At 38.4% G+C, this 11254-nt stretch overlaps 1 protein-coding gene across 6 annotated transcripts in view; it reads left to right on the forward strand.

The window, feature by feature from the left end:
* Positions 1 to 11254, forward strand: part of LOC121735701 (stress response protein NST1-like) — a 138130-nt gene that overhangs the window by 113625 nt on the left and 13251 nt on the right. For all 6 annotated transcript variants that reach the window (XM_042126604.1, XM_042126605.1, XM_042126606.1 and 3 more), the window contains one exon: positions 10705 to 11133. In XM_042126604.1, the coding sequence (XP_041982538.1) occupies positions 10705 to 11133 (429 nt within the window). The remainder of the gene's footprint in view (positions 1 to 10704; positions 11134 to 11254) is intronic.

Here is an 11254-nt window from a genome sequence, read left to right on the forward strand (position 1 = left end):
TACCTACTCGGAACAATACAATGTACAACAAAAGAAAAATTTTGAAAATCGGTTCACAAACGGCGGAGTCATCGTTGAACATACATAAAAAATATATCCACAGCCGAACGTATAACCTCCTCCTTTTTGGAAACGAAAATGTGTATCTATTTTTCAATCGTCACCTTTTGCCAATTAAAATTTATGATAAGTACCTAATTTGAAATATAAAATCTGTCAAAGTTGCATATTATTTATTTCTTATAGAAACTCAGGTAAAATAACTCGAACGGACTATACTATCGATAACAAAATACTATACTATCGATAGTAAAATATACATCACTAGCACACGCACACATTGACAGATCGAAAATGGTCACGCATTTTCGGGTTATCAGGTGGTCTATACGACAGTATATATTAAGTCTATGGTAGTAATAGTATGCTAAAATGTAATAGTAAATCATAATCAATAATAATAAATCGACTCGCATCGACATTGCATCCGCATTCCGCACGGATCAAAATCTTTTGATTTGACTATAATGAACCAACTCACGCACACAGTCGCACTTGCTTCTGTGTGAATAAAAGTGCACTGAATTACATGAAACTTGAAATTATTATGCGTACGACGTAAACTCTCTTAACGCGGCGACACTTTAACCGCGCGCGTTATGAAGATTCAAAATATACGTCCCAATTCAGACGTCTTTTATTTAGTCTGCATCGAGCGCAGTCACGAACGTGCCGCCGGCCGCTTCGTTTGTTCCTTTCTCCTCAGACCTCACCGAAATAAATTAAAAATGCCGTCGTGTGTGTTTCGGTATTGTACGAATTATGACTCAAAAATAAACAAAACACATGGAATCTCTTACCACATGTAAGTATGCATAAATACTTCGATTACTTACATAGATTTACAATTATTTTTCCGATCAATCTGGAAACAATCGAGTAACATACACAGCTTGCGTCGTAGCTCAGGCGAAGAAAGAGACAGCGATATGGTTTTGACGCTAGAACGATAAGGATGGTTGCGCTGCAGACATAGATTAGTTAGTGCAGACTTAGATGGTGACTTAAATGCCTACAATAATTGCAGTACTTATATATTTTGTTTTCTATTTTTATACGCTATGCGATGACATAATATAAAACTGTGCTGTGTTTTTAGGTTTCCTTGTGATCAAGTGAAACAAGATTGGATAGCAATTGTTCGTAAACAAAGAAGCGAACCAGGCTGGACACCATCAAAGAGTAGCAGAGTCTGTAGCAATCACTTCAAAACTACTGACTTATATGTTTCCAAAAAAGGACGAATACTATTAAAAAAAAAATCTGTACCATTTGTAGAGGTAAACTTTGATACAATGTATCTATATATATATAATACTCAAAGGTGACTGACTGACATGGTGATCTATCAACGCACAGCCCAAGCCACTGGACGGATCGGGCTGAAATTTGACATGCAGGTAGATATTATGACGTAGGCATCCGCTAAGAAAGGGTTTTGATCAATTCCACCTCCAAGGGACTAAATTGGGGGATGAAAGTTTTTATATAATAATACTTCTTAACGCGAGCGAAGCCGCGGGCAAAAGCTCGTTTAAAAATATGTAGCCATCGCTTCCATTTAAAATTAATTAAGTATTTGGTCATTCCGTAGTTAACAAGGAACCCTTATAGTTGCCGTCTGTCCGTCCGTCTGTCCGCGGTTTTACTCAGAGATTACAGGTAACAGGACCTACAAAGCTGCAATTCGGCATATTACCGATGGCGACAAAATGGTACTTATATAATATTATAAAATCTTTAAAAAAATAATTATGGTAAGAACATAAGTAAGTAATGGTAAGTGTATCTCCCCTACAGGCTACACATCAATCGGGGACGTTTTTTTTCACGTCCATCACACCGTGTGGGGTGTCGTTAGATAAGTTTAAAAAAAAATTGCCAGTATCATAGATCAAAGTTTCAATCAGCTAAACGGTTGCTTCTGGAAATGTGAAAATTCACGGGAATAGGAATTAGTATGCTGAATTTAAAAGGAAAATTATCACGGCTTAGAAGACTTCATATAACTTATAAATTATAATTGAGTAATAGTCGATCAAAAAGATATAAAATGTTTCAGCGAAGTATAAATGAACTTTTCGTTCAAATTCCTTAATATACTTACGTAATTGAGATAATATTATGATATTGTTAGTTATAGTTTAAAACATGTTATAAATGTACATTCATTGACCATACAAAAAATAAAAGTAGCGATACTACGGAACCTTATATTGCGCGTGGCCCGACACGCACTTGGCCGATTTTTTGTTTTATTATTTAGCACACGGTGTCTTCGACTGACGTACCGCGGAGATCTATATCTATACTATTAAATACTTACCTAAAAAGAAAATATATTTTGATTGTTTACTCCGAAATTGGCTCCGAAACTACTGCCCGTGAATTGTAATATGACGTAAATCATTATGTATTTCGTTTATGTGGCAAAAATAAACATTGTAAGTATATTATGTTGTAATTTGATTATTATATTGTATAACGTTAATAATTACTACACATAACACACCTAACTCTCCTTGGGAAAGTTGAAATGAGATGTATTTTTATTCTTTTTATTATTATTCAAACAGACAGTACAACTTACAATGAATAACCATTTTTTGTACGTAATATAATATGTGGGAAAAGAAAATAAAACCTACACAATGAACTACAAATGATAGCTGATATTAGTATGTACTTATGCGATTTAGAAGTAAAACAAGTCGTAACCGTCGCGAATGGTCGCGCTCGCGACACGCGAGACACGAGTCACGACGCGGGCTGCCGCGGCCGGCTGCCGTCTGCCGGTTAGGGTGCTTACACACGCACCGCGGCGCGGGCGGTACCGCTGTAGGCGGTAGAGCTATGTCCACACTATGCGTTTTCGTCTTCAATTTTCGTCATCTTCTTTCATTCAACTTTCATTTTGGCGCATTCATTAATTGGATGCGTCAACGAACGCAACGCCAACAATGTCATTTTTGTTTTTTTGATACGGTCAGAGAGCATGCGTCGCGGCCCGCGGGCATGCCTCACGTTTGCTGTTGACTGCGCTATAACGCATGCCCTTGACGAACAGAAAAATCCGCCGCGGTGGCGCCGTATGTAACTTGTAAGGGCTCATAGAAATACAGGGATGAGTAATGGAGCGGCATAGCCGCGGTGGCGCGGGCCGTGCCGCTGCCGCTGCGGCGCCGTGTGTAAACAGCCTTACGGCGCGCTGTGATGTCATCGTACACCCCGCTCAGTCTGGCTCACTCAGTCCGCTCGCCGTCGCGCGCCCGTGCACTGTGCAGTCGGAATTATACCTAAATACTTTTAAAAATGTCCAATCCGAATACTAAGAAATCATGTGTTGTGCCTAAATGTACAACTACGACTAGAAATTCGCCGGAAAAGTTGTTTTTTATAGTTCCAAAGGACGGCAAAATGCGAAAAACATGGATAAAAGCTATGAAGAGGTTGATTCCATTTGGAGATAAAAGTACAGTTTATTGTTGTGAAGACCATTTTGACGTGAGTATATCATAATTTATTATTTATGTCTTAAATTGAAATATCTTATAATCAACAATTGCGTGGTTACTGTTTATTTATTTAAGATTTACATTGGCAGTAAAATTTAAAATCAATAAGCACGCGATTAATCTGGTTAAAATTATAAAATAGTAAATACAGTCATTAGACATTACTTTTATAATCTTTTGTAGTTTGTACTGACATTCGGTTTTGCTCGATGATCGAGCAATAACGTCGAGCAAAATCCGCGGCTCGGGAATTCGTCCACACATTCAGCATCAGCATTGCTCTATAGTTTTATTCTAAATCGATATATTTAATTCCATCGAGCCGGCTCGATGCGAGCCTTCGAGCTGTCAGTTTTGCGGTCCACACAATAATAATTATTACTCGATTTGGAGTAAAACTATCGAGCAAAACCGCATGTCAGTACTTAGCATTACATTTATTTAATAGTCAGAGAGCCAGAGCCAGAGAGTAATTTTTTTTATTACTATCAAGCTATTTTTTTGTGAGTAGTTTCATTTTGATATTAAGACAAACAACATCTTTATCTGCGAAAAATCTTGAAAGTGGTAGCTAACAGAGATAGAAAGGATTTCATACTTTGATGTGATGGTCCTAAAGTATGGATTGTTAAGTATATTTACAGGACAATGTTACTCTAAAATTATATAACTGTTAACCTACCAATATACAAAAAATCAGCTGGTTAGGGTTCCGTTTTAGGGTTCCGTAGTCAACCAAGTTTTGTTGATTTCAGAACAAAAAGAAAAAAATAGAAGAATATAGATTGTTCTATATTTTTAGTTTGCTCTCCGTTGCGCCAAAATTCATTTATCGCGGGGGAACCGTACATTTTTCCAGGATAAAGAGCATCCTATGTCCATTCTCGGGTGTCAAAATATCCCCATACCAAATTTCATTAAAAGTGAAGAGGTAACAGACAGACAGACACACTTACGCATTTATAATATTAGTTTGGAAGTATGGACGTGACTAGTTCTCTATCGCGTCGGCTAGGTGTAGACGGTAGATGGCTAGTAAGATTTTTTCTTGTTCTAGATTGAAAATGATATGGCGAACTATATTAAACATAAGTTGGTCGGAGGAAGACTTAAACTAAAAGAGGGTGTAGTTCCACACAAATTCATGTGTCAACAGGAAAAGGAAGAGAAACCATTAAATAAACATGAAACTTCGACGATACAAAAACTTGAAGAGATATTTGTTGCTGGAGAGCCATTAAATTTTGGAAATAATGATCAGTGTTTAGAAATATCAAAAAAAAGTAAGGGAGTGCGAGTAAATCTGAAAGCTAAAGGTGGCCATGAGCCAACCAGGACTGTTAACAAATGTTTAAAAAAAAAGAGGAAAGTAAAAATTTCACCAGATGCAGAATCGTTTGGTAGTTTGAACTACACATCTTCAAGCGCCTCTTCTCATGAAATGTTTGACCCTGATCAAGAATCAGAGAACCCTAATGAAGATTCAGATTCGAAACCGGTATGCGAAACACTTTTTTTTGAAACAGCATGCAAAAGGCTGCTCTTTTATCTTCACTGTTGTTAGGTTTACCTAAAGAATGATTTTTTTTGTATTAATATAATCTGAAACAATAAAATGTACCGCGAAATAATATATCGATTACTTACTTAAAAAATACTCTTGTATAAACCTGATTATAAGTACTATTCTGGCCTTATTCTATAAAAAAAATTAAAAGTAATTTTTTAAATAAAAAAAAAACATTAATATAATGATTAAGTATGACAAAAAAAAAACAATTTTTAAGCACATTTTTATACTTATAAAATAGAGGAAAAGAGATCGTGTATTCGTGTCGTCCATTGTGTAATATTCCAAAATTTTATGTATGTTTGTATTGCACAAAATCATCAATGGTTCATACTACTACGCGCACAATCCGCGTACATGCAGCCACGAATAACTGCCGCGCAGCCACCGCGCAGCCACCGCGCAGCCACCGCGCAGCCACCGCGCAGCCACCGCGCAGCCACCGCGCAGCCACCGCGCAGCCACCGCGCAGCGTGCACTCGGTTGCTATCTGGGTCTCCCGCACTCTCACTTCTCAGTACACCCGCAGTTTGCTAAAGGACTTCAGAACTCAAACACGTGTTTGCCATGTACTCCGCGAAAAAGCTCTTAATTTTGTATTACTTGTACAAAAAATTGAAAAATGAAGAGAATGTAAGAAAACATTGGGTGTATCCTATTTTATATATTTATAGTATTAGCTTTAGCATAGTCCACAGAAATAAATCCGAACACGTCGCAGACAATACGTGTTTAGTGTTAGCGCTAGTTTTAGTATAATTGTATGTATGTTAGTCTTTAAGGTATTTAATATTTATAATGTGGGCCAAGATGCCTGAATTAAATAAATATAAATAAAATAAATCAAGATAGAACGGCTAAGCGAGCGAGTACGCGTGTTTTAAGCCAATGCGGGGGACATTAGGTTTTTGCTATATCTGTTTTCAGTACATTTTGTATTAGGATGGTCATGTAGTTACACACCGCTGCGATAATAACGCCGCAATGGAAGTAGGTATAGATATCGCAATAGCGCATGCGATATTTCGACCGATAATAACGCGCCTGTGCGGGGGAAGCTTTAATATTGAACTGTAGTGCAAGATTCGTTGAGCGTTCATTCAGTCAGCGCGCACGTCTCGACTTGATAACACCGGAGCGGTTGTGCAAAAATGCCTTATTGTGCAGTGTCTAATTGTAAAAACAAAAGTACGGAAGTGAATCGGTCAAAAGGAGGTATTTCTTTCCACGGGTAAGTCATTTGTTTTAAGTTTTAACTAAAATCGTGATTTAATGACAAAAAAAGTGAATACATTTTCACTTTTTTTGTCACGAACGACTTATTCATATCCATTACGTGTTTCAAAATATTTTCTAGACCTCGTTTCAAGGGGAACGCGCAATGTAAATGAAATTGCACTCTACTAGTGTTGCGTCGACACTTGAACTAAGATTATCGGTAATCTCAGTTCAAAATGTATAGCAATGTAAATATATATCATATATTATAAATCTTCTATCATATTACATTATACAGTCACGTTTTGGTAAACGTGTATGAAAGACATCGCGATCAATGTAGACAATTACGGTCTTACCACAAAAACTAAACATATTCTGTTGAACAGTTGTTTTGAGATCATTTTGTACTGATTTTTTCTCTAATCAACTGTTCAAAAGGTTTTTAAATCTTTTGTAGTTAGACCGTTGTTGTCCAGAATGACGTAAATGATATAATTTCAGAGTTATGACAGTCTAGTAATGTAAAATAGTAATTAATTATTTACATAATATTTAAAAGGTTAATACTGAATACCAAGAAGGCTCAATGGTTTTTACAGGTTTCCCAAGGATCCAGATACCAAGGCCAAATGGATCGATGCCACAGGTCTGAAATATTGGTTCCCAAATAAAAACAGCACAATTTGTTCCGCTCATTTTAAAGAAGAAAATTATAGCATCACCAAGAAATGGCGAAGATTGTTGCCCAATGCATATCCGACAGTTGAAGTATGGAAGTCGGAAACAAAAGTAAGTGTACGGGTCTGTACACCTTACACGCTGATAATGATGATTGATTATAAAAACAACCGTAAAATGATAACTGTTTATTGATACACTAACAAAGGTACAGTGATATAAGAGAATTGATATAAGAGTAATGATATAAGAATAACTGATCGCGTATTATAGCAGACACATTTTATATACACAAAGATAATGATGAGTATAGCAAAAATTAAAACATTACGAAATCGTTTAAATATTGAGATATTTACAAAATTGATAAACTAATTATTATGCTGACCTAGGAATGTGCGATGCTTGCATCGTACATATTCCCGGCCGCGAGATGAAGATAAAAAAATTTTGAAAAATTAAATTAAGTGAGATCAAATTTAAATGAAATTAAATTAAATACGATCAAATTCAAATGCTGTAGGGACGTTAACTGTAGCGTAGTGGCTTGTTGTGTACTTGTGTCCCGCTTGGTTCTTTGGTGATGCCGTACATTAATAATAAATGTACGGCATCACCATCATTATTTGTGTAAGTCAAAGATATTTGACTGTAAGTCATCTATGTTTAAATTATGTATGTTGCATACCTATATAGTTAGCATTATTAAGCCATTACGTTACAATACATATTAATTATCAGAACTTATACAATAAAGGAGATTCAGAAAATTTGTCTTTTGTATGAAATCGTAGTTGCCTTTGCCCTTTATTCACCTTTCTTTAGAAAGCCATTTATACATATATCAGAATACAGATCACAGAACAAACCAGAAACCATCAACGCACTTGAAAGCGAGGCGGTCACAGCCAGTGGCGTAACTATAACATCCGGGGCCCGTGGCAAATTGATGGGGCCCTATCAGTAAAATTCGTCACGTTAATAATAAAACAATGTTTAAAAAATCGGCCAAGTGCGAGTTGGATTCGCCCATGAAGGGTTCCGCAGCAGCAATAAGGTATATTTTTATGAAATTAAGAGGTTTTTGATTTATTTTCATATTTCAGTTGATTTAATGAAAGTTAAATTAAGGTTTACTATTTATGACGTATACAAAAAAACTACTGGCTAGATCTCGTTCGAACCAATTTTCGTTGGTAGTTTTTGTAGTAATGTACATCATATATTTTTTTAGACTTATCATGCCCCTACTTTAGAAGTTAGAGGGGGGGGGACACACATTTTACCACTTTGGAAGAAGAGTCTCTCTCGCAAACTATTCAGGTTAGAACAAAATGATATAAGAAACCTCCATATTATGACTTTTGAAGACCTATCCATAGATACCCCACACGCATAGATTAGACGAAAAAAATTTTTTTTTGTTTCAGTTGTATCTATGGAGACCCCTAAAATTTTTAATACTTTTTCCATTTTTGTATTAAAATCTTAAAGCGGTTCACAGATTACATCTACTTACCAAGTTTCAATAGTATAGCTCTTATAGTTTCGGAGAAAAGTGGCTGTGACATACGGACGGACAGACAGACAGACATGACGAATCTATAAGGGTTCCGTTTTTGCCATTTGGCTACGGAACCCTAAAAAATCGGCCAAGTGCGAGTTGGACTCGTGCACAAAGGGTTCCATACCATTTATATGGGAGCCCCCCTTAAATATTTATTTAATTTTAATTTTATTAGTAATTATTAAAGTGCTAATACTACTAGGTATTTTGAGAATACACATTTCAATTGCCTACGTTGCCGCGACTGCAAAGAAATCGCATGGGATCACGTTCCATCTGTAAGTAGTACATTTTCAAATCATTGTATTAAAAAATTCAGCCACAGGTGACTGGACGCTTGCGTTTATCATAACTAAACTCGGGATTGAAACTTCTGTACCGTAGTCCGTAACTCGTAAGGTACTAAGGTTGGTTGCACCAGAGACCTGGTTTAAGTTAAGTTATGGTCAAAGTTATACTTATAGTTAAGGCTAATTTAACTTTAACCTTAACTTTGACCACAGAATTTGACAGAAGACGTTGCTGGTCCGACAAGGCTTTATAAGAACGTGGGCGGGGGCGCTGCTGGTAAAGAAACAAAAATGGCGTTTTTGTATGATGACAGCGTTAGTTCCTTTTTTCGCCACGTGCATTTAAAGCCTTGTCGAGCTCTATGGTTATGGTTAAATATGGCGTCTTGATGGCGTCCATTTTTAACTTTAACCAAAGATTTGACATTTTGCATTGTAGTTACTTAAATTTTAAGTTACAGTTATAGTTGGTGCAACCCACCCTAATTACTTATATTATATTCTGGGGTTATGGCCAAAATAAAATATTACGATTTCTGCTGCACGGGCCATTGTGCATTGCGAAGTGGGCGTCACCAAGGCGGGGGTGCGCGTGCGGGAGGGGACTGGGGAGTTCAGATATAGATGAGATACCCGCGCCGGTCAGACGCGATGACGGCTTCCTACGCAGCGGTCGTGCGCGAAGTCTTCATTTTCGTGGGATTTTTTTAGATTTCGTTCTTATTATAACTACGCAAAAGTTCTCAGGAGGAAACAACGGTTCTTTTTAGTGCTAGAATATAACACGCTATTAACATTTTCTTAAACATTTGAAAATGCCTAGGAAAGCCAGGTCACACCTTTCTAAAGTTAGTTATCAAGCAAGGGCAGCAAGAGCACGTCGTATGGGAGAATCTTCACGTGTACAACGCCTCGCTGAGCAAAATCGGAGAAACTGTCAGGTACGCGCACGAGAGTCGATGGTCGAACGTTCGAACCGCCTTGCACAACAGAATCTGAGAAGCTCTGAGTTAGGTGCTCGAGAGTCGAGGCTGGAGCGTTCCCAAGGTCTTCATGAACAGAATATAAGGACGAGTCGTCGAGTGCTGGGTAGACTTTTTGCAGCGGTAACCGACATCCACGCGGGCGGGGCCACGGGCGACCGCTAGTAAATTATAAAAAAAAATATTTACTTGTTATTTATGTATAATTCTGTTAAATATACTAAATATTAAATATGTGATTAAGATTTTTTTTGTCTCCTTTTTATCACTTACTTAGGTATAATATGATTTTGTTTGCTATAACTACTTATAAGTTCGAGTTTGAACTTCGACCAAATTACGGTAGTTTACCATCTGCCTACCAACTTAAAACGACCTATCTCCTAATAGTATCTAATAAATTATATTTAGGACCATATTGAGACATTTGTGTAACGATTAAAATAAGAAGTAGGTGAATTCATGCACGGGTTACCGAGTTATACCTAAACATACAAACAAAAAAAAAAAGGAGCGTTGATACGGGCCAGGCACGGCGCGAGGCGCGCGGGGCGCTGGCTTGCCAGTACACGTTGAGGTGCACGGCAGTTCGGACGCACAGGACGTTTGCGGTCAGAGTTATTTGTTTGCAGATAAAAATAAATAAGTTACTCCTTTATTAATCTATGTTTTAATGCACCATTCTATCCAATCAATCGAACATTATAATACAATACTCGAGAAAAGTAGGGTTTCCGTAACATGGACCTCATTTCTTCTGTGGGTGCGGTTCCGGATCTCCGGAATGTTACTAGTTTTACTAACCGAATCTCTATTGCAGGTCGAGTCCGAGGCTGGGATGGGTCGGCGATCGAAGGCAGCGGAGGCATTGCGGAAGCGACGCGCGGAGATGACGGAGGAGCAACGACAGGAAGTATCGAAGAAGATGGCGGCCGACTACGCGGCGCGCATCGCCACAGAGACCCCGGAGCAGAAGGAGATGCGCCTCTCCAAGCAGAGGAAAACCAGCAGGAGCAGGTACAGGAACATGAGAGCGGCGGAGGACGCGGCGAGACGGAAGGAAGTGTTCGACAAGCTCGCCGCGGAGGGGGGACTGCCGGAGAGAAGAGAGAAGAGGGCGAGAAAGTCAGTCGACGAGGTGACGGAGAAGAAGTACCCCGTGCGATACTACAGGCGCTTGGCGAACGAGGGCCAGCTGCTGGTGCCCGCCCACAGCGTCGCCCTGGACGAGCCCGGACCCAGCTACCGCGTAAGTGTATTTTAACCCATCAATCTCCAAGCGACCGCTCCCAAGCCCAACGCGACACGAATCGCGAGGCGAAGTGCGAGGCGAATTACAGCGAGCGCACTGTTTACACTTTCGTGTTCGT

The sequence above is a fragment of the Aricia agestis genome, chromosome 17, assembly GCF_905147365.1.
Source record: "Aricia agestis chromosome 17, ilAriAges1.1, whole genome shotgun sequence".
Lineage (NCBI taxonomy): Eukaryota > Metazoa > Arthropoda > Insecta > Lepidoptera > Lycaenidae > Aricia > Aricia agestis.